Raw genomic sequence first — 24,943 nt, 5'->3', positions numbered from 1 at the left:
TTGTATCCTTTTATTTTAGGTTATTCAATACTTCAAGCAATTATGGAAAAAGCGGGACAAAATAGCTGGCAAGTCAGTGCCATCTGTGTGGAGAATTTTAATGATGCCAGCTACAGGCGGCTTTTAGAAGATCTGGACCGAAGACAAGAGAAGAAATTTGTAATAGACTGTGAAATAGAGAGGCTTCAGAATCTCTTAGAGCAGGTAACATTCCTTTTAATGTCACTGTAAGCACATTACTGAAATTCCAGATGAGATACCACTGTGCATTGCCTTTTGTTTATTTTCTCGACAGAAATGAGATTGCCTACTTGTTCATTTTGTGTTTTTTTTTTTTTGCCATGGACTGACATTTGTACATCCACTTGCTGACTGTTTGCCTTCCTGTAAAGTTATTGTCCTAACAGCCAGTGCATCAGCACGGTGAGCCCTCCCTTCCCCAGCTGGCAGGTCTTTGGGGCAGCTGCACACTTGGCTTCCCAGCAGCTCCCTGCCTGATACAGCTTGCATCGGGCTCTTAGGGCTGGTGGACCAACACAACACGGTGTTGCTGCATTACCATGATGCCCTCAGTCTGTACCTTCACATGGGAAAGAAACTGGTCTTGTTTAAGGAGAAAAAAAAAAAAAAAAAAAAAAAATGAATCCACTATTACATATTACTTGCAGTTCACAAAACTATGTATTTCTAGCTATAAATTCATTAAACTCATTACTGCATGTATTTCCAGCTACAAAATACTTCAAACTTATTGTTACATATATTTGAACTGATAGCTTTATTACCTTAGCAGAGTGTTTACGAACATGAAGAAAAGTAGAATAAACGTGCTATTTTGCTGGGAAGGAAAGTCAGGTTCTTCCATTCATGGAAAGCTGCTGTAATGTAAAGAAAATACTGGTCCAGACAGATGGTTTTGCACTGTATGGTACCTTTACTGGTGTAGGAACCTATTGCTACATTGCTCATAAATGTTGCAAAAAATAAATAAAATAATGCTTTGAAAAGAGCATTTTTCTAAGTGACGGGAAAGTAACTTCGGGTTAACTCGCTGCTCCTCGCATGATCCCACATACGAGGTTGCAAGTGCAGCGTTCAGCACCTGCTGCTGCTGCAGGGAATGGATGCCATCTGCTGGTGGTGAATCCTCCGCCGCCGCCCTGCTTATCCTGGCTAGCACGTTAGGGACTTTTGAAATTTTGTTGTAAAAACGTTCATAATCCGTCTGCTACCGAAGTCACAAAAATTTAAAACGCAGTTTGTGATGCAGAAGTACATAAAATAATCCTCATAGACATATCCATGTCAAATTTGCTTTCACTGACAGAAGCTAGAGAGAAACTGAGCATTAATGGTATGGCTGCAATAACAAGGACTTTTTCTATGACTGTTGCCAAGAGAAGAATAGATGATGCTGTATCACTATAGGCATTCATTTGGCTATTTTTTTTATTGTGAAAGCCATTATGTTTTAACACATGCTTTCTATAGTTTATGATGAAGTCCTCAAGTTCAGCCTATGTTGTAGTAAAACAGAACACCCATTTGGGCATTTTTTAAAATATATTTAGAAAAATAATTTTCCCCTCAGCTTTGCGTGTGTATGTGTGTATGTAGTTTCTTTTATACAGTGTGCAAATGTGAATTAGAAAAAGAATGCTATATTATGCCATAAATTCTGCATACATCCACCATCCTACATAGTTGTATGTACTGAGTATCCACTCAATTGCACAGCAAAACGAAGTCACCTAGTAAGCATTCAGATCTCGCTGATCTCAGCCATATATTTTATTTCCTTCCAGGAGCTGCTACTCATTTTCTTTCTGGATTGGCCCCTACATAGTCAGTTCTCTTTGAGCATAACCTGTGCTCTTTGTTCAGATCATACAGAATTGAATTGGATATTGATTTTAATGGGATTATGTTTTGACCTCCTCTGACTTCATAAAGGTCTGGATTTTGCCTGCCTAAAATAGGTACTTAACATGGCAAGTAGTAAAAATGCAGTGCCTGGCCTCAACAGGGTGAGTCAGATATTGTGAATTTGGCTGATGGCTCTATAGGACAAGCCCAAAAGCTGCTTGAGTCCTCTTTCCATTAACTGAACTGTGGGAAAATCAAGGGTGGGAGTTACATCCAATTTACAATGTGCTTGTATCTTAGCCATTCATACAAACACTTTTAGGAAGTGATTCATCTGGTTACTGTCTAATTTTGGATGGGATTAATTTTACCTAAGAAATTAGCTGTTTGGTATTTGTGCTGGTGTTTTTTGAAACATAAATGTAAAGCCTTTGCCCTTAAATCTATGCTAATGAAGAGAAAGAAACTGATATGTGAGCTATTGGACTTCTTCTCTTCTCAGTAGTGACTACTAATATAAATAAATTTACATTAGATCTAATTAAATTGGAATGTAGATACTTCAGAATGTTTCTGTAATTTGTCCAGGTCATGTGAATTTTCTTCTATTGTTCCAACACCCCTGGAGCCTCATCTTCATCCTCCATGGGCAGGAATGGTATTGTAGCCAGGCTAGGTGAAGTACACGGTCACCTGTAGCTTTACTCTCCAGTGTGGAGGTCCTGGTCTTCCTAGACCAGCTCACCTGTGGGTAAGCCTGGGGTGCTGTGCTTAGCCATTGTTTTGGGGCTCCAAAATGAAAGCAGTTTGCCTTCAGGGATCAAGTGCTGCTTAAGGATGAACAGTCATAAACCTTCTTGGAGACAAAAGCATTTGCAATCTCCCAAAGACAGGAGTGAGGCAAAAAGATCTGGCCCAATGTAGAAAATGCAAAATAAAAACAGTTTTAAAATATCAGCCTCTGACTTTTTCATTTTGTATGAGGGCTTTAACAACATGTAGCAGACAGGTAGGGTGGCCTCACAAATGGACTGAAAGTTGGAGTGCTCTTCCCTGCATACACAGAGGAATTGATTAAGCTTCAGTGACTCTAATTAACTCAACTTTTTTACTGCCTAGTTCTCCCATAATTGAGAGTCTAAGTTGTGACTATTGTAATACTTTGCAATGTACAAGTAAATGTTCTGCAGAACATTTAGGAAAAGTAATTAAATCTCAGTAATGAGACGGTAACTCAAAGTACTTTGCCCTTAAATCTATGCTAATGAAGGGAGAGAAATTGGCTTGTGGGCTTGTGGGTTTCTTCTCAAGTGACTGCCCATACATATACACATTCATACTTCTCATGACTCTGGACCTCAAGAAATGAAGACTGGAGACTTTTTCACTGGCTGTATTCAAAGAGCGTTGCTCCCCTCTCTATATCTAGTTCCCACTTATATGACCTGGTGTCTTCTGCTCATTTTCCTCTCCCAGCTGCTCAGCTGAGGAAAACAGCCCCTTGCTATTTCTTCATTTCTTCTGCAACTTTAATCTCACCATTTTCTATCTTTCTTTTGCCTCTTGTATCTATATTCATTATTTTTTCACATTATGTGTATATAGAAGCTGCCTTCACACTCCAAATTTGTGGCTTGTCTTCAGGGAAAACTTGTTCTCCTGGAATAAGTGATGTATCTGAAATCCAGTCTCTGTGCACACACCAGGGTGTGCATTTTCCATTACAAAGTCTTCCTTTCAGGTTTATACATTGCTGCAGTGAGGCTGATGTTTTGGGCAAGGGCCAAACCTGTACTCATTTTAAGGGTGAAGTAAGGACAGAGAGAGTTTCATTCATCAGTCAGATTTCCATTCTAGAAAGAGGTAACAGGGCCAGCGTTAAATACAGGAGATGTGTTCAACCTGCCCGCAAGTATTTATATCTGATTTACTTGGATTGCCTACAAAAGATTTCAGATCTTCCATCATAATAAAATGACACGATGGTTTTCTCAATAAAGCTATACTCCGTTTTAGCCATGGTCAACCACACAGCATCTACTTGATAGTGGAAATATTTGGGGGTGATGGAAACATTTTGTTTGGTTTCTTTATTATTGCCAGTTGCATTGGCTCAGCTCAAAGCACTGTTTAAACACACCACTGGAGCAAGGCATCACTTTGAGCAGGGTCACAGGGTTACTTTGCTTCATCAATAAGACAGTCTTCAGCCTATGTGAGTCAGTACATCTCCACCTACTCTCAAGAATCTACTGTAACTTAAGTGAACCAGGATAGTATTAGCTCCTTTTCAGACTTTCTTATAAGGATAGTGAAAGAACACCCTACGTCCTTAGTATCTTACAACAGCCATAAGAAGAAAACCTTTTTGTTGTCTGTGAGTGAAACTCCTGCTATGTACTCCTATGGCAGACCTCATCATTCTGCAACCTCAGGCTGTAAAAGACAATCCACAAACATCAAGATCTTTACCATAAGATTTTCTTTACTTACCCATTTCCACTCTACTAGAAAAGACTACACAGATGAGAAGGCAGACCTTTAATTTCTCAATCATCTTACTCTTTCTAATGCACAAGATTGACAATTACGAAAATATGGAAGTTAATGCAAATGCAGTGCAGAATGCTACATGGTCTTATTTTTATTTTTTTTTCCACAAAGCAGAAAATGTCATATTTTCTAACAACTGGGTTCATGAGTACTGTAATTATCACCATATGAGAGGTTTGTGTTTACTACCATTTAGATTAGTACCTTTACAGTTTTTTTTTTACCTTTACTCATGTTCCTCATGCAAGTTCTTCATGTTCCAGAAAGGAAGAATATTGCTCATACAATGAGAAATTACAGACTCTGTGGGATATCTTCCCTTAGAGATTCCTAATTAACCCTTTATTTTATATGTTTTCCAGACACCTCTTTTCCATCCAATAACACAATACAGAGAAACTATGATCACTGGTTCCAATAGCATTGCATTTATATATGCAAGAACCTCAGAAGAGGAGACTAATTCAATGTGTTACCTGACCATCCCCACTTTTTAGTTCATTTGTGGTCAGGCTTGTAGTATCTGTGAAAGAGTATTTGGAAATTGAGAGCAGCTTTAACTTGTGTTCTTCTTTCACATACTATGAGGCATGAGCTCTTGACTAAAGGTGTGCATTTTTAGCTACATAATAAGTAACATTACTGTAGGAAAGTGTGGTGGATACAGTGCTAGGGCTGAATTTAATATCCTCTTGCCAACTTCACCTATTTTGTTTCTTTCTAAATTTTTCTGGCAGAAGATAGCATCTCTTCCACCAGTGTTAGTGGGGAGGCATTGTATGGCTTTTCTTCAGAGAAAAGATAATTTATAGGAACTATATTTTAATACCCAAAAAGGACAAACATCTTCTACAAGTTCCAGTTTAGGATGAATGCTCCTCTAGTAAAGTCTGGCCAAGTGATTCTGGCTTGTAGATCAGGGACTCCAAAGTCTCTACCTCTCTTGCAAATGCAGATTCAAGTTCACTTTTCATTATTTCACAACTTGGACACTGGCTTGCATCACTGGAGCAATTTTGCTTTTTACCTTGAAGAACATTTTCCTCTTTAGCAGAGAAAAAATGGTGTACTTGCACTAGTTTTGTGGATAACGTTCTTAAAATCAATTTTAACAGCTTCTCTTTCCCTGTTACAACTTTTGGTCCAATCATGTCTACTGAAAAAAATAACTGTCTTTCCATAGAAGGAATGTATGTATCTATATATTCTGTACTTCTCTTTGTGAATTTTATCTAAAGTGTGTTATACCCTTGTTGATTTCAGGTGCTAAAGGAAAAGACATGCAAAGAGAATATAATTAATTATAAAGTTGAATAGTGCTCTTTCTCATGAAATGGGTACCATTTCAAAGTTTGATGTTTATTCATTGTTTGATTTGTTCCTTTGCAATCCAAAAATAGGAGAGTGAAGCAATGGTTGGAATGGTCAGAACAGTAAAAAGTGAAGGCTGATACCCCTCTTTTTCTTTTTTTTCTTTTTGTTTTTTTTTCTTTTTGTTTTGTTTTGTTTTGTTTTGTTTGTTTGTTGTTTCATTTTTCTCTTAGACCATCATTACCACCAGCACCATAAAAACAAAAATATTCCCCCCAAAAATGTACTGAACAATCAGGAAATAGCATTTACTATAGCTAATCAAGAAATATGTGAAATTTGGCTAGCCAGCTAGTACCCATGTTCTGACTGGTGACCTGTTCAGACAAGACGCATAGTACCTTGGCATTTCTTATCCCTTCAGGGATAAGAAAAAAAACAAATGGATCTTTGTTTTCCACCTAGCAGCCAGTATTAATAAGCACTGTCCAGGCTAAATGCATTAGATGTCTTAGATGATGTTTTAGAGGCATTATCTTCCTTTTAAATATAACTGAAATTGCCCAATGCGTTAGAAGATATTTTACTGGAAAATTGATAGGCAGATTCACAGACAGCTCCGTTGCATAAATATAACTTCTGTAGGAAACAGGAATAAAAATATATAGCAAAATGAATACATTCAAAAAAATGTCCTGTCACTCTCTTCTAAGATGTACTTATATTAGTTATCTGGATTAATTTACCTTTAGTAAATACATGTCATAGATTTCTTTTGTTATTTCTTCATTTGCTAACTTTCAAGCAAGAGTGAAGTGTAATAGAGAGATGAAATTGTGGTCAGATTTAGAGAATAACAGAGAAAATCATTTTGAAGATTTCAGTGAAAACTTATGTTATTTGTTCAACCATTGTATTTGTTCTTTTTACTTTTTCAGACACTAATAACACATATTACTTACTAGAGAAGCACACAGTCATTTGGTCAGCCATAGCTGATCGCACTGCTAACTATAAATACTTCAGTCTATTTTTGTTGGCTTTCCATTGCTTTTTCTTTTTGTTGTTAATCCAATTTAAAAATTAAAAAATAAATTATATAAGGAAATTTTCAGAAACACAAATACTGAAGTTGAAATTTATGGTTCCCCATTTATTTTTCTGCCAGACTTCTCTCTGTCAGCATATATTAAATACCACAGAACAAATAAAGTACCAGGAACAAGACTGGAGTCTTACAGCTCTGAGATGTGTTTTAGGCAGATTTAGGATCTGTTTTTGCAATATAGACTGTGAAGTGCTGATGTGAAGAGACTTATTTTATGAACAGTCATAGAACAACAGAATGATTGGGGATGGAAGAGATCTCTGAAGGTCATATGGACTAACCCTTTTTTCAAGGGGGCTTAGATCAGTTACTCAGGGCATTTTTTTGGAATTTTGAACACTTCCAAGGATAGAGGTCTCAGAGCCTCTCTGTGTCTTGTTCCAGTGTTTGACTACCTCATGGTGAAGATAAAGAACTAGGAACTGAATTTAACCGTGTCTGTAGGATGACCTTCATGCAGAGCCTGGCAAAGTAAAAGGAAGAGCACATGCTAACTGTAATTGCATTTGCTTAACACCTCTATTTTTACTTTATTCAAAATAAAATAAAATAAAATAAAATAAAATAAAATAAAATAAAATAAAATAAAATAAAATAAAATAAAATAAAATAAAATAAAATAAAATAATGTTCCTATCCCTAACATGTTTTCCCAGGCTTTTTTCATGTTCAGTAGTATTTCCAGTGTTTCTATGTCTGTACTCATTAAAGGCACATACATAAACATATGCACATAGCCGTGTACAGGACTTGATTCAGCAAAAGAAAAAACAAATATTTCTGCAACAACAACAAGGAATTTCCTTTTCCTTTCTTCTGTTTATCTCAGCTTCATCCTCTTCCACCAGTCTCCATCCCACAAAGTTCACACCTCAGCACTCCATGCGTTAAAAGTCTTCCAAGGTGTCCACAGTGAGCAGCATCTTCTGAATTTTGCATAGTGATTGAGTTTTGCTGTCAGAGATCATCAGTCTGGCTCCTGCTCTGCCAGACAGCCTGATTTCACTCTTTATTTTCTGCTCTGCCTCCCCCCATAAAAACTAAATGGGATATTTCCCAGTAGATGGGCACCACTTCTCTCTGCTGTGTCAGCACTCTGTATCAGCAAAATCAAGACTCTCTGCTCATCCAGGGCTGTATTTGCCTCAACATAGAGGTGAAAACTGCTATGCAGCATCTGGCATGTGTTTAATGCTTCAATGTACACAGCTGAATTTATGCATAGTAATAAAAAGAAAGTTTATTGTGTTTTGTAATATTAAAAATTAAAAACAGGTGTAAAGTTGTCACATAGCATATTATTGGTATTGTTAATCTTGTGAGAATTACAAATCAGTAAACTCTAATTAATAGCATCTAATAGCACAGTATTAACAAGCATGACAGGGAAGTAGCTGTACAGTACCTTGGACTCTGTTCATAGCTGTCTAACTAACTCTGATTTTCAATGTATTGTTTGACATCACTGATCCTCAGCTTACCTTGCCTTAAAGAGCCTTGAGGTATGTAGCCAAAAAGTACTGTGTAAGTGTTAGCACTCAAAAACAAATCTTTCTGATGAGTAAAATAGAGCAGGCTGTCACTGCAACAATTGATGATTATTATTACTGGCAAAATGAAAGTAAATAAATGTGTGAGTGGAGAGAAATACAGAAGCTGACATATTCCACTCCTTGGTCTGACTGTAATATTTTGCCAATGGCATGTTAAACCTGAAAAAGCAATGTTTGACTGCTGAAGTTCTATATATCGATCGAGTTTTCAATTTTGGGATCGAGTTTTCAGTTTTGCTGTTTTTAAAAATCTATTTTTTCTTAATTTCCAGTGTGTCTGCTAACTGAAGATAGCAAATGACATTTTTACAAATGATATTTAGAAAATTGGCATAATTAATTGTGAATAATAAAAAAATAAATTAAAACGTGATACTTACAGAAAGGCAGAAATTATGTGCTAATGGATTCAGCAGAATATTAACTCAATTATCCCTCTACAACTTCCTCTGTTTTTTCTGGTTTTCATGAGCACAGCAACACATGAGCACAGAGGATCACTAGCACAACACAGGCAAGTAGTTATTAAGAGATCTGCATTGCTTTTACATGTAATTTAGTTCCATGATGAGGATTTCTTTATCCTTTGAGTCAGAAATGCCATGGACTTGTCTAGTCTCTTAACATCTCCACACTTCCTGTTTATCCTTTTGATTTACCTGAACAAAATATAGGCTACTTCTGCTCACACAGGACCACAGAAGCAGATCATTGGCCAAAGACTTCGGTACATGCACAGCACAGTGCAGTTTGGGCCAGCAGCAGCAGCAGCATTGGACTGAGGCTGCTTCAGGGCCATAGCAGCAGCATTCTGTATATGTCTCCTTAGTCCAAAGGGATTGGACTTCATGAATCTCAGAGATTCATAAAGTGCTTTTTCCTCACCATTCCTGTCCCTCTTTGTTTGCTTTTTTTCCCTGGAGGTCTACAGAGCTGCTTGTATGCAACCCTGTGATGTCAGTGCAAACTGATAGCTCTTCTACTCAAAGCAGCCAGCTGCCAGCACTGCCACCAGCATCTTCCTCACCCCATGCAGTCAGCAGGAACTCCCCAAAGACATTCATTTTCTATGAAGCAGCTGGGATCTTGCACAGTAATAGTCCCACACCGTACAGTAATACAAACATATATTGTCATTGGACCACAAACTGATGAGGTTTGGACCCAAGAAATAGCTTATTTCAGTTACTGAAAGAACAAATAGGCAATAGAAGGCAAAGGATGAATACAAATGGTTTGGGGGATTCATAAAGTGAGCTTCATCTTAAATCCTTCCTCTCTCCTTGCCTCCTTCATCCCTGCAAGCCTGCACATCCCATTTACCTCTGGGAGAGCCTATTGTAGGAATAGGCTTTGAATGGAAGCAACTTCAGCAGCAGAAAAGCAAGCAGCCATGTTCCGGGCACTGGCTACTGGCCCCTGAGCCACCTCTCCAGGCTTCATTCCCCAGCGGCTGCCTGTGCTATGCAGGGCTCGTGCTGCTGCACAGTGCAGAAAGGGACGTGACAATTTGTAAGGAGACACCTCTGCTATGTATGCTGCCTTCTTCTACGTCCTCTCTTTTGATTGTAGGCTGTTAACAGTCCACACTCTCCCCAACACTAGCACCCTTTTGTGAGCACTAGCTGTTAAAATTAAGCTTATTTTTCAATTACTTTTTTTTATGGCTTTATAAAAAGTTTATCCTTGCTTCAGATATCGTATAAAATCCCATTGCAGTCGTGGTTTATATCTTCACCATTTCTGCCACAGTATTTCAGGTCAAGTCTCAATCTTCTGTCTTTAACAAGTCCCCACACTTTTTATATTGTGTTAGACAGACTTAATTTTATTGCATGTGTTCTTTTTCTTAAGGTAGCAGATTGTGAGACAAAACCAAAGAGGAGAACTTTTGTTAAAGTCCCTTTGCTAATGGGCAGCTATCATCCTTTGAAGAGATTTAACTGAAAATAAGTTCTTTTCACTTCAGCTTTAGTGACCTTCATCTGATGGAAATCATAATAAGGGATATTTCATGCTACAGAAGTTAAGCATTCTTTTAAAAGTAGTTATATACAACATCAATTTCATAGCAGTAAAGAGACAAGGATGACTTGGGGCCTGATTCGCTGCTTAGACACTGATGTAAGTCTGGAAATTGTTTTATGGAAATTCATGGACTTGCCAGTCATGGGGAAAAGAGAGAGAGAGAGAGAGTCAAAGCAGACAATGGTAGCTCTTCTTTTTGATAACAGAATAGTTCCTGAATTTTCCAGACCAGGATATTGTTCAGCTAAATAGAAAGAATGCTGTTGTCTAATAAAGTCAAAAAGTTCAGAGTTGTGTGTAAAGACTGAGTTTGTTTCAAATCTCCTTGGCTCTGCTTTTATGGCAATTTAAAGTCAACAGTATAATTCTAGCTACTTTTGATTAGCACTAGACATCGATGATGTGAGAATAAGGCTTTTTCTTAATTGCAGTATAATAGATTAAATAGTATAATAGACTTGAAATTCTCCTCATGTCCTGTTCCTTACAGATTCTTATATGTAAATGCATTTAATAATGTGAATGCTTTTCAATAGAGCCTAATGTGATTCACATATATATATATTTAAATATAAATATCTAACTATAAAGTCCACCTTTTTGTGGATTTACATACACTCACATACACAATAAACTTTGGAAAAAAAAAAAAAAAAGTTGCATTAGATTCTTAAACAACCTTGATATGTTTATGGCCTGAGTATTTCACTTTGATTCTGTGCTGCCACATTTTCTGAAACAAAGGACTCAATAATAGCATGAGTATTGGATAGTACATTCACTTTTGTTGTTTTTCACGTTAACGATAATTTGGAGAGCATATTGTGTTTTCTTATTCATTCTTCTTCAGAACAGTGTTGATTATTTAATAATTTCTTCAGTTCTACAAGTGAGTTTAAAAGAGCTCCAATTCTAGGTGCTGGCCACCTTGGTCATTGAACTAAAACATGCAAATCAATACACAAAACTCAGCACATCATCCTTTCCCCTGCACTCATTCTTCCCCAAAGGCATCAAAACACAGTTCACCCTTCCCAACGTTTACTTCCCCAAATCACCATGGAGGAGATGAAGTCACCTTAAACTCTCACCACAACAAAAGCCAGGTGTAATGTGTATGTGGTGTTAAGAAGTCAGAGTAGGAATATAAAGCAAAAGTGAGTATTTAGAAGATTTAAGTGAAGTATTATATGATGGGAAAAAAATGGATCTGGTCCTAATTGCTCAGGTTTCTGGCACTGTGCAGTTTTGAATCAAAGCATCCTAAGGTAATGCAAAGGCCATGCATAGGGTCCCCCCTCACATGCAGCATCAGCACTTTCATGGAGTATCACTGCTTATGTGACCCATCTTTGGGGCATGGCCCTGCTGCAGGTTCTGTGGCCTGTTGGGGTGGAGAGCTGAGCCAAACCTACCGCTCCCTTGGCAGGGCCACCATAGGTGCCTGTGGCTGTGTCACCCTCTCTTCAGGACCTCCCTTTTGAAATGAAGATGGTTCTTGCAGCTCAGCCTCATTCTGTATGTGCATTTGCCACCTGCCAACAGGTGCTCGGGGCTTTTCTAGGAAGGTGGCACCCACAGGCACACCGAGCATCTTAGTTTGCATCGGGAACATGCTTTTTGAAGTTAATCTCCTAATTGTGGTCATTTATTGTGCTGTGTATCACATCAAGGGAGGCCTCTAAATATATGAATATGTTTTCTTTTGGGTGATGCCAAATGAGAAGGTGCCTAAAAACACCCTGGCTGTGCACCAGTTCCCATTGTGAGTTCAGTCCAGGGAGCAGGTTGGAGAGTCCGGAGTAAAACCCTGAACTGTGCTTGCTATGGAGGCCCACACAGTAGTACAAGGACTTCTGCTGTACACATCATGTCTTATGGACTTTGATTCTTGCTAATGGAGATGTTAGACAATGCAGCTTTGCCCTCTCTCTGTATTGCTACAGAACTTGGCCTTTTGGTTATGAATTCAGAAGTGTATGAGGAGGCACGTGGTGTTTTAAGGTGTCCCCAGACTTAATGAACTTCTGTAGCAAAAGATTTATGGAACACACATCTATCAAAATCCCAGTCCTCTTTTTCCCTTTCAGAGTAGATTCTCTGGTTCTTTTACCTAACTTCTCTTCTCTGCCACAGAAGAAAAATATTCTTCCCTCACTCACTGGCACTCATCTGTTCAGTTTGTGGCTCTGGGCAATACCTACTATCATATGTATGGTATGGTTGAGGTCTCATCTCAATAAAAGACTCCAGTCACTGCTAGTAAAGAATAGAGAAAGAAAATGTTACAGGTTGGGGAGCTCCTCTAGAAGTACCTTTTCATGTTATAAAGGACTTAAGTTCATTGTCTGAATTTATCTCAGTGCAGTGGCACATCAGAAAGAAAAGCAGTTCATCAGATAGTGAGGATTCACATCCTATTTTATAGATCATAAGCTGCACCTTTAAGTATTCAAGAGAAAAAGGTGACTACATAAATTTTGGATATTCAAAACTATGAGATGCTCACAGAAAGCTGTTTTCACTAAACAGGCACTTTTCCCCTAAATCATTAGCAATTCCTGGTTTGCAAATTATATGTGCTCAATAACCATAAACATTTTCAGATTCAAAATCAGAACTGTATTTAATCTTTGTAGAAAATGCAAGCCATATCACATCATTTCTCTTCTCTATTTGCATGATCAATGTTCTTGGGGTAAAATTTGTCTCAGTTAGCATTAAGGATATAAAATGTAGGTGTCTACATCAGAGTTAATCATCATCAACTCTTCTTCTAGTCAGTGGAGAAAAATAAGCACTTTCAGGGCACAAGCTGTCTAATTAATTTTAGACATGTACTTTAGGATAAGATGAATCATTTCCTCAAAGTGCCTGCTTTTTCTACTGACTTTAAAGGAAGTGCAGACAACTAGATGATACATAGATGTGTACCTTTATTACACACCCTTAGAGACAAGCATTGAGAGAATACACTGAAAAAATATATAATGTTTTTTCACAAATATTCTGTTTTATTCACATTAAATCTGTGAATTCTACAGTTATTTCTCGGAACAAGCACAGAAGCAAATCCATTTAATCATGTGCAGTATTTAATCATTTTGACTACGTGACAACTAGGGACATGTATCTGATGTACCTCAACAGTTGCAGGATGATCTTGTGCTTGTTTATTTGACTGAAACACTGCAATTATTATCACAGTTTGTGTTATGAAACCAAACCAGGGAACAGATCACAAAGGGTGTTAATTGCCAAAGCAATGTCAACTCCCAAGAGCTCAAAGGGAGCTGCAGTGATTTGTGCAAGCTGAGGATGAGGCCCACAGTTATCATATCATGTTCATTTTAAATCATGTCAGCCCACTTACATTCAAACTGTGATGCTGTAGGTGTTCAAAATTTGAGTTTTAATCTCTGTCATTTTCCCTGTAGTAGGGATGCAAATACATTTTCATTACCATGGATAGTGGAAGCAGTACAGATGTAAAAACACTATTGGTGTCAGAGATTCCATCTCTAAGGAAGCCATAGGAAGCCATTCAAATCCCTCCTTGTGCCAGCAGGGATTTGAACTCTTTGTATACAGTGGGGGAAAAAAAAAAAAAAAAAAAAAAAAAAAAAAAGATTTGACAGCACCCACCTCACATGTCTTGAGTACGCAATACAGAAGGGTGTGATATCTCCTTCTTGTCCCCTTCCCCAATAAAATGGTTGCAATGATATTTAATTACAGATCTTAATGGGAATCTGACTGGGTCCAAAACAAACATTTTTTTTTATATGAAGGACTGACAATCTGGACAATCTGGGGAAGTTTTTTTGTTGTTGTTGGAGTGGGGTTTTTTGTTTGTTTTTGTTATGTTTTGCTTTTTAAATCTGATCATTTTAGCTACAGACTGAAAAAAAAAAAAAAAGTGATTGAGGTTGGGAAGAAAGCAGAATAAAATGATAGCAGACATTGTTTATTCACTTTATTGCTTTAAAACAATAAAATTAACACAGTTCTGACAAGATGCTTATGCCACTTTACTTGGAATTTCCCTTCCACTCTCTGCAGAAGCAGATTGACTTACTGGAACAACAACAGAGTTGGAAATCAAGCATTTCCAAGTGTTAATACAGGTCCTGGATCCCTGGGTGTCTTTGGCCAAATCATTTAGTCTTTCAGCAGCTCATGTCTCATCTCCAAACTCTGATGCTATCTATTTCATTCTGCACTGTTGAAAGGGTCTGCCAGTCTTCGTGAATGTTCTGTCTTTCCAACATGGGACATGGTCCATGAAGGCAAGAAGCTGCCAACTCTTCAGAACAGAATCTAGATTTAGGATTTTCAAAGCACAAAAGGAGACAGATCCATAGTTTTCCTGTTATTTATTAAGTAGCCATCACCACATGGAAAACTTTTGCCTGTATCTTGTTTATTCATTTAGAAGGAAGTTAAAATGATTTGCGGGGATGAATGTGTGAGAAGAAAAAAAAAATCTTTGGACTGCAAGCAGATTTTTTTTAAGTGAGTGGTTAATCATTGAAAACCCTTGAATTCACTGTGGGTTGGCATATTATTTGTCTAACCCCTGTTCTTGATCTTGCCATATCAGGACTGTAGCACTTGCACATAAGGAGTGTTCCCTGTCTGCATCACTTGATGTTATACGTTGATTAAATGCTCAAGGGTAGCATGTGGCTTCCTCCTGGGAGCAAATGCCAAGGTTCCCCTCTCACCTCTGTGTGTCACCAGAAGGCCCTTGCAGCTACAAACAAGGGGCTTTCACAGCAGGGAGCATGGCTGCCTGTTCTTGCTCTGTCCTTGATCATGCCAAGCCCCAATATCTTTAGCATATCGCTAAGAACTAAATAACACTTGTAGTACTTGACCACCTCAAGGGCAGACAGCTTTAATCCCAAGAGCCGAAAACCTAGTTTGATTCATAAACACTGCACTCATTTGAAATGAAAAGGTACATTAGCAGTTAGGCTTTCTAGTTAATGTGTGACCTCCTGCTTCTGAATTTGTATCCCGTAGGTAATTGCCATACTTGATGAAATAGTATACAACAGTAACATTTTCAATCGTGTGGAAGGCACTCAGATTACCAGTTCATTACTTTCTTCACTTTCATTTTAACTTTTTCCCATGGTTAAACACCTGGAAAGTTATAGCTACATTATTGGAGAAAGACTCTCAACATTATATTGCTGATTTTATATATTTCGAAATTTATATCTATATGGCTGTGAAAATGCATTTCTAGACAAAACAGTATGACTGTCTCTTTTTTTTTTTTTTTTTTTTCTTTCTTTCTCTTTCTCTGCTGCAGATTGTGAGCGTGGGAAAGCATGTTAAAGGATACCATTACATTGTTGCCAACCTGGTAAGATCTTTTTCTAGAATTATACCCCTGCTAGGTAAGTGAAGCACTTAGTTTTGCTTTGGAGTTACAGCATTTCATAAAATATCTGCCATTTGTCACTAATATACAGTTGTGCATAATTCATTCCTTACAGAGCATTAAAGAACTTGGTCCTGTTGTTTCTGCCATCTGTACAAGAAAGACTCAATATTATCCTCTTAAATCTTATCAAAATCAGTGTAGCATAAAGGACTGCTAAGTGTATTTTGTGACTGAATTAGACGCCTTTACAGACCTATGCTATCATTTTAGACTCATCTTTTTAATATTAGTAGGACAATAATTCTTAAAGTAACTTTTCTATATTCTCTAGGGGAAATTCATTCTGTTATAAAATCAGCTACTTCCAGTCAAATTACCAATTCATATTTTAACTCTGAGTCTAAACAGCACATTTACACAATGTTTAGAAGAGGGCAAAGGAAGAGTAAGTGCAATATTTTATTTTTTAAATAGCCCATTTTTCAGGCTGAAATACCTTCCTGGCCAAGCACGGTGAATGTAGAGCTGAGTCTAATGTATTTTACTCTCTTTTTACTTTTTATTCTCCCTCAAGGAATTTTAGTTGGCTTGAAATATGTTATTGTGTTTTGCTGTACTAGTACCTTAACTTAAGATAATTTCAGATTATTTTTAAGACCTCAGGCTTCTGAAATGAGAATGACCCTATTCACTTAAGGTCTTACAAATAAGGTTTTCAACATTCAAAATTTATAATTCTCCAAGTAACCTTTCCCATGCAAAGTGGCTGCTGTAGGCAGTAGGGTATATGGTGGAGACAGTCACATCTACTTCTGCATTGACACATGTTGCTGTCTACTGGCTGTTCAATAACATGTGTAATAGGATTCCCTGATATGTCACCTTTCATATTCACTGTCAGTTTCCTTTAGGACATGAATCAAATCTCTGTCTTGGACTTTTTTTTTTTTTTTTTGATCTGGGGCATTGGGTCAGTACCTCACTTTTTTTTTTTTTTCCCTCAGTTTTATACTTTAAATCAAGTGTAATAATACACTTCTGTTTCCTCTGCTAAATGCTGATCACAGGAATTTAAGAAAACAAAAAGATTACTTTGAGATGCCATTAAGTCTAGCAGATAGAAAAGGAGCACAAAAATTCATGTTTGTTTCTTAGCATCTTTAGCAGTTTTCCTTATGCAGTTTCTTGAAGTTCAGATACGTCTCTAAAGGCAAATTTTACTAAAGGATTTGTCTGTATACTGGGACAAATTAGCCTTAAAACCATAAGTCAGGAAGTCTATGTACTTTATTTTTTTTCATTCCATGTTGGGGGTCACTCCAGACTTTAAATGTGTATCAGATCTGAGAGCTATCACCACCATGTTTCACAAAAAGGTGATTCTGATACTGTTTTCCTTGTGCTAATGATGAGACCCTCATGTGCTCTCTCTACATCCTAATATCTATTATATTATCTCATAACTTGTGTAACTCAGGTAATTTCAGCCTAACCAATAAATCCCAGAATAAATATATTTACACAACAGTGTTGTTCGCTTTGCAAACATGCAAAGTAGCAGGATGGATCAAGCACTAATACAGTGCTCATTAAAATCTGCCAACTTCAGTGTAAATTGGATTAAGGATTTAATATTCTGTAGGCATTTTTCAGAATTGAATTTCTTGGTTTTGTTTCATTCTTTGTAACACAAATGGAAAGTATGAACAAAGTTTCAGCATTATTCTCTGATTTTAAGTCTTAACTTCTAATGGAAACCTGCTGTTGCCACCTTCTTTGAACATTTCTTTATGCCACCTTGCTGATCTAGAACAGATTGGACCCAGAGTGGTGTGTGAGAGCAAACAAATTCTTAAATTGATTTTCTAGGGATTCAAAGATATTTCTCTGGAGAGGTTTATGCATGGAGGAGCTAATGTGACTGGATTTCAGCTGGTAGATTTCAGTACACCAATGGTAACTAAACTGATGCAGCGCTGGAAGAAGCTAGACCAGAGAGAATACCCAGGATCTGAGACCCCACCAAAGGTACTGGATGGTCTGAAGCACTACCAATGATATCACTCAAGTGTTTTTAATTTCTGATTAACATTGCTGAATAAATGAGTAAAGACCGTAATATTTAGGCACAGGAGAATGCAGCTGATCATACTGTTACTGGCAACTAATAATGCCTGTCCTTGTGACTATGATAGAAATACAAGCTACAACACATTTCGCTGATGTGCTTTAATATCCTTTGTCAGTTATTCTCCAAATCACCTCTTTACTGACAGGAACTAAAGGTCAAACACTTAACTGACAACTTAATTTCAACCAATTTTACATGAATTAGTCTAATTATCTGGATTCAGAATTCAGAGCTTTCCCAACAGATGAACTCTTCTGTATATGAGATGTAACCACAATTGTAAATTTACTACCCTTAAATTTTAATTTTGAATTTCCTGTAGAAATTCTATCCACCTCAAAACCTACTGTAGTCATCATTTTCAGTCATGATCTTACAGTACAATTACATCCCAGTGTTCCTCTAACCTAATCCCTCACAGATGGATAACAAGAAATTTCTGTCGTCTACAATTTTCTTGGCAGGCAAATCAAAGCATAGTTATAAATATGACTTCATCAAAATAGCTCTGTTATTATATGTGCTAATACATATCATACCTACTTGAGACTGAGCTACATGGTATATCAGTAGCAGCCTTGGGGTTGCTATTGATAATCCACATGCAGTAAATTCATCAGAGGACCAGGCTGAGAAAATACCCCATTGTTTATGTGGCTCCAAGCTAACATCTGCTAAAGACTTGCTCTACACATTTAATTTGTCATGCTCTCTACCTAAAGTAGTTGCAGTAGTGTAGAAACACAAACTGTCTTAGATGACCTTCTGAGACCCATTTATTCTTCAGTACCTTGTGTTGTTCAGAGGGCCAACACAGGTTTGAAGAACATACTTTTGATCATTCTTAACAATTACAATAGCTTGTATTTCTGCTCATTTATCTATCTTTTTCAGTGAGTCACTTTTTTTTTTTTTTTTTTTTTTTTTAGTAAGTTAGGTGGGTGCATGAGGCTATTTCCCAATGGATAAGACAAATGGAAAAAAAAGTTTGAGAAGTGACTATCTTCAATTTAATTTGTTTCTTCTGATAATACTTCAGAGGCAGGTTTCTATGCCCTTATGAAATACAGTCCTAAAATTTGAACTACTCTAATGTACTCTTCTCAATCCTACATTCATTCCTCAGACAAAATTGCTTTTGGTTTTGAGAAGAGTTTCTGAATGAAAATGTACAAACTGCTGTGTAATGCCTAGCTAGAAATAACTGAGAACAGATGATTTTCATAAAGATCTACCAACTCTAAAGCAGTGTGTTTCTTCATCCATTTAGTATACATCTGCATTAACATATGATGGAGTACTTGTGATGGCTGAAACTTTCCGTAATCTTAGAAGACAGAAAATTGATATTTCAAGAAGAGGAAATGCTGGTGATTGTCTTGCTAACCCTGCTGCCCCATGGGGTCAAGGAATTGATATGGAGAGGACATTAAAACAGGTAAGGGTAGGCTTTATTGCAGTATTGTTTGTGAATATTAGATACTAGTTGTACGCTATATGATTCAGAAGATCTTATACTCAAGGTTATGGGAGAGGGGGAATTTACATGTAAGCTGCCATTTGGAAACAGCTAGGACTGTTCTGGACATTTTGCTTTATAATTTGGAATGAAGGCAGAGTGGAACTACTATTATTGGAAACCACTAGTACTTCTATTAAAATAGCTGGGACTTCCACCACTGAGATGTTGAGCTCATCTGTTGCTCTTTGCATATAACCTGGGTATGTAGATACTGTCATTTGAGGAAAAAGGTTTTTCTACCTAATATAAACTTTCTAATATTCTTCTGACAGTTTGAATAAATGTAGAATTCTTCCAGGGAAAGGTAGTGTTTTTTTCTTTAAAAAGACATCACCCAGAGCCATTGTTCACTGATGTCAAGATTTTGAATTCCTGATGAATATGGATGCCTAGAAAGTTCCAGATCTCTGTCAAGATGATTAGACTTTCATTTGAATGGGACAGTAAGAAAATAAAAATCCTGCAGTTGAATTTAAATCTTTGCAAATGAGCAGACTCTGCTCAGGAGAAACTGTTGAGAAGTGACTGCTGACAGAGATGGCAGCTCTGTGCCTGGAAGCCAATGTTTCGGTCCTGGAGAAAAATAAAAACAGATACAAATGGTCAAAGGAAAAGAGTAGTGTTTTAAATCCACATCCTAATTGTTAGGAAGATAAGTAAGGCATTTTTTGTGCTTTGCATATTCTGTGCAGATGCACAGATCTGTAACAATTGTGAGAAGCACGAAGTCAGGCTTCTGTACTAGGTTGGACAGCGTGACCCTCCAAGTCTTGCCAAAGATACTTCTTGCATGGCTGGATCCTGATACAACTGAAGCCAGCAGCAATATGACCATGGCTTCTTTGGGATGAGGGCCCCAGTCTGGGTGAAGCAGAAAAGAGATGAAAGAAAATACAAGTTCTGTTTTCAGCTCTGAGACAGGTGATGGAAAAGTGCCACAGCCGTCTTATGGCTTTGTGTCTGTCCTTCGCCACTGTGCGGCTTGGGAAACACTCCTTTCAAGCCCTGTGTATCTCACCCATCTTCTGTGACAGTGAATTGCTTTGTTGTGTTTTCACAGTTACCTTGATGAGCAACACATACTCGGTTTATACATTTAATCCACCAGCAGAGTGTGAGTTAAAAAAGGTGTATAAGTTCAGGCCAAAGATCTTTTACATTTATTTTACATGATCCAGAATATTCTTCAGTGATGATGAGAATGGTAAAAAATAACCTTCTCCTTAGAACCTGCAGCTGAAAAGTGTTGAAAACATCATGGAAGAAAAGGTCCACTGTCTGTCTTTGTTAGCGCATAGACACTGGCATACCTACACCTATTTTGAGAATGGTTCATCAGTAAAAGAGAGTACAAAGGAAAAGTAGCCAACATTTTGGCTTTATAATGCCTCATTCTTCTGTAGTAGTGTTGTTATGGTTATAAATCTATATTCTTAATACTTTTTCTTCAATTTTTAGGTTCGAATACAAGGATTGACAGGAAATGTTCAGTTTGACCACTATGGTCGCAGAGTCAACTATACGATGGATGTCTTTGAGCTGAAAAACACAGGCCCCCGGAAGGTAAGTGCTGGCAATGTTTGCTACCATATAGTTTACTATGATTAAATAACTAAATTTACAGTAAACTGAATTCTGTATAATTTTAAAAATATATCAACTATATGGTAAAAATGTCTGGAGTAAACAGATTTAATCTCTGGTTTCTGCTAGATACTATTATTCCATGCAACAAATGGGGAAACACAGAAACTAGTATGCATCTTGGAGAGGTGGGATGTCAGGCAGGCAGGCAGGCAGACATACTAATAATGTGTGTCCAAGCACATCCTCTATGTCTGAATGCACATAGATTATCACTCAGCTCAGTCACTGTGAAGAGATAAGCCGTATGCTTTGTTAGCCCTTCCTCTTTTGTGCTGGAATTTGTCCATTTGTCATAGTTTAAAATAAATAAGGAGCAGAAAATGTACTCAGGCTCAAGTGTTTTATTTCCTTTGGAGGCACTGTGGGCTGTTTTGTTTGCTAAATCATCAGAAGAAGAGAAAGTGAGAAGCTGGAGGTGAATAGGAGGATGGGTGCATCGAAGGCAAGTGGAGAAGTATGACGCCTCCATCCCCAACACCCAGTTGTACTGGAGGGAAGACGAAGTGGAAAAGGTGTAGTTCATTAGGTCACAACTTCAGTAACTCATTAGGGAGTTTGCTTAGCAGCAAGCTAACTGTCGAAATCAGCCTTTTGGTCCCATTTCAACACTTCTCATCCGTTTTGAGAATGGTGGTTTTGGCTGGCACCACTGGCTGGATGTTTCCACACCCTCTTCTTGCCTGTGATTTGAGAGAGAGGATGGTAGCAAAAAGAGTTATGCCTGTGCTGTGCTAGCATCCCAAGGTGATTTTCTTATATTTTCAGGCATGCTCTCCCTTTTCCTCTCTGCCATTCTCAAACCATTACCTGTCTTTGATATAATAAGCCATAACAATTTTGACAGATCTCTACTCACAATAATTTCTTTCTTATGTATTACTTACATATTTCTTATGTATTACTTATTACATAATATTTTTGCATTACTATGTGATCACTGGACCAAGTCTGTGCTCCATCCAGCCTGAAAATCCTCTATAATGTATGAGAAATAACTTTATTAATTGAACTAAGAAGCTTTCACCTTTAATGTCTTCTTCTCATATCCTACGTAATATGACTTATGACTCACCCAGCAGTATCTTTTCAGGACTAGACTTTCCAGTCAGAGTAACACATGCCTCTAATCTTTAGAAGAGTGATTTTTGTTGCCCACAATTTTAGGGACGTGGAAAAAGCATTACAAAACTGCACAGCCACTGAAAAGCAGAATTCAAAATAGTGCAGTCAAACAGGATACAATAACCCATGTTCCTATTAGTTTCATTTATGCTAAATTTTGTATTTGGTTCTTGTTTACAAAATGATACCATCAAGATTAAAAACAAAATTAAAAAGTAAACAAGGCATATATGTATAAATGTACATGCACAAGACATTCTGATTTGGCTCCTGAGTCCCAGCTTGGGGAAAAAAAAAAAAAAAAAAAAGAAAAGAAATTGATTATCAAAATTTAAAGTATTCTGTCTTTACTGGCTTGCAGACTTCAGCAGAAGCACCTTCAGAAATTACACTATTATTTAAAAAAAAAAAAAAAAAAAAAAAACAGAAAAAAAAAAAACTGTTTTGACAAATTTACTTTGAGAGAGATATTTTTGCAATATGATTTTCTAAAAGATAAATTAAGCTTCTCTATAAGTGGGCACAACTGCTAGAAAGTCCAATGGAAATCTGTATTGAATTGGATTTACTTATATAATAGCTGAATTCAATCTTATCCTTTCAGGAGTTTTATCCCTGAGGATTTGAGATTTTAGAGATAAGCATATTGTATTTTAGTGCTCTCACAGTCATTGTAAACCTACATACTCATACAAGTCATATATTTCTTATATATTTATTTAGTAACTCACTTCCAGAGTTACTTTAGTGCAAATTTGAGGTGCACACACTCACACCCGTACTCACAGGCTAATATTCCTTTAAAAATGCCTACCATTCCTCAGAAATACCCTTTATCTCTGGCTGTATTTTGGTATGGTACTTAGTTTTATAACACACTGCATCATTCATTTTCTGCTTTCCTTCTGAACTTCCCAACAGTGAGGAACTGTACAGTAAACAATCACTCATGGTTAAAATGAGCTTCCCAAACTGCCAGCTTTCAGTGTACATGTTCTGCCTTTAGCTGGTCACAGTTCTTGACAGAAACTTGACATTTTCAGTTATCAATTGTATCTGCAAATCTATGATTGTCTGGATGAAAAAGAGTATTTGTTAGCGTGTGTCCTACTAGGAAGAAAACCTGTCTCTCCCCTGTATTAGCAACTCTGAAACTTCTGTTAGATGCAGACACCTAAATCAAGGCTCATAGGTTGTTAAAGCAATTGCAAAGAGAAAAGGAACAAGTCAACTAAATGTACCAAAAGTTTGGCATTGAAAGAGTTTGTGCCTGTTTGCTTCACTAATAGAAAACAAAACAGTCACTCATGCTCTCTCATACTTACTCACTCAGATCCAGTTACCCTATGTATTTAGAATTCTCACAAATGCATATTCACTGCTGTGATAAGTGTGTCTGCACACTGCCCTAGGGACTTCTAAAATGACTTGCCTTTCCATAAATTAATTTTAAAAAGGGAATGAATTAAATATTAAACATAAGGAATGGTTTAAGAATACATAGGATTGTTTAATGCATGTAAAATCAGGAACAAAAACCACTCCCCAACACTTCTAGACTCTTAGTGCACCACTGCATTGCTTTGAACAAGATTAGCCACATTTCACAGAGGCATAAACCTATGTGAAAGTGAATTTTAGCCTGGGTTCTGCAAAAATATTAAAAAATATATTGGCTACATAATTGATCTGATCATTCAGCCGGTTTGCATCACACTGAAGTCTTTTCATCCAAGGCACAGACTGTTCTTTGGCACTGACAGTTACACTGGAGCTTTAGCCAGATTACACTTTCCTCTAAAATTCCCTTTCCTCTTCTAGTAAGATGGACAAGGAATTTCCTTCTCCCAGCTCTTGGTCTCATGAACTCCAGGTAATCGAGGCAGGAAGGGAGAGATGCTGACGACTAGTCCCCAGGTGCCTCTAAAAAGTGAGCTATGCCAGCTGGAATTGCACAACCTTCATAGGAATCCTTTAAAATCACTTCCACTGCCTGCAACTTTCCTTGGAAAAAGGATCAGTTGCTTCGTTCATTAGGGTCTCAGCAACGTGGAGAGCCCCTTTAGTAGTACTAGAGTCCTACTGCTACTATTGCTCTCGTGTTGTCCTGCTGACGTGAGCGGACTGTTCTTAGTGCTGGCTCAGAGGAACAGGCATTGAGCTGTTCCCATCAGCCTTGTCAGAAGGTCCACAGGTGGCCATGACTTAGGTGCAAAAAAAAAAGTCTGGAAAGAAGGAGAAAGGAAAGGTGTATGCTAGTGAGCCATGGGCTGGATGTGAGAGAGCAGCTTCGGCAAAGTGACCTGCATCTGGTATTCTGTAAGGCCAGGTGTGAAGGCGGAATTAGGTAACTCCAAGTAGGAGCGAGACATGAGATTACCATCATGAACTGCTTGCCATTTCATAGACTGTTCCCTGGTACAGACGCTGAAGATGGTGTCACCATGTGCAGTGAGGAGCTGGGTGTGTTCTGAGATTCAGATTGGGCAGGAGTTACAAATGTAGTGAAGTATTTTAAGGTTAAGGACTCAAATCTTCTTTTAGCTACCCAAAGACATAGTACATAGACTATGGGATTTATTAATTTGTTTGTTTGTTTGTTTGTTTGTTTTGGAGGGGCAGAGGTTTTAAGTTTTAATTGAGTAGCTCCCAAGCACATCAATGAAATTTTGAGGGAGAATCACTGCTTTTCAGGCTGTCTTCA

General features: G+C 37.5%; 1 protein-coding gene across 6 annotated transcripts in view; it reads left to right on the top strand.

Moving 5' to 3' along the window:
- Positions 1 to 24,943, top strand: part of GRIA4 (glutamate ionotropic receptor AMPA type subunit 4) — a 226,733-nt gene that overhangs the window by 137,147 nt on the left and 64,643 nt on the right. For all 6 annotated transcript variants that reach the window (XM_032207899.1, XM_032207979.1, XM_032208142.1 and 3 more), the window contains exons 4-8: positions 20 to 204; positions 15,743 to 15,796; positions 17,687 to 17,845; positions 19,219 to 19,386; positions 20,929 to 21,033. In XM_032207899.1, the coding sequence (XP_032063790.1) occupies positions 20 to 204; positions 15,743 to 15,796; positions 17,687 to 17,845; positions 19,219 to 19,386; positions 20,929 to 21,033 (671 nt within the window). The remainder of the gene's footprint in view (positions 1 to 19; positions 205 to 15,742; positions 15,797 to 17,686; positions 17,846 to 19,218; positions 19,387 to 20,928; positions 21,034 to 24,943) is intronic.

Source organism: Aythya fuligula, chromosome 1 (assembly GCF_009819795.1).
Source record: "Aythya fuligula isolate bAytFul2 chromosome 1, bAytFul2.pri, whole genome shotgun sequence".
NCBI classification, from domain to species: Eukaryota; Metazoa; Chordata; class Aves; order Anseriformes; family Anatidae; genus Aythya; species Aythya fuligula.
This window is presented reverse-complemented; position numbering and strand designations above follow the sequence as displayed.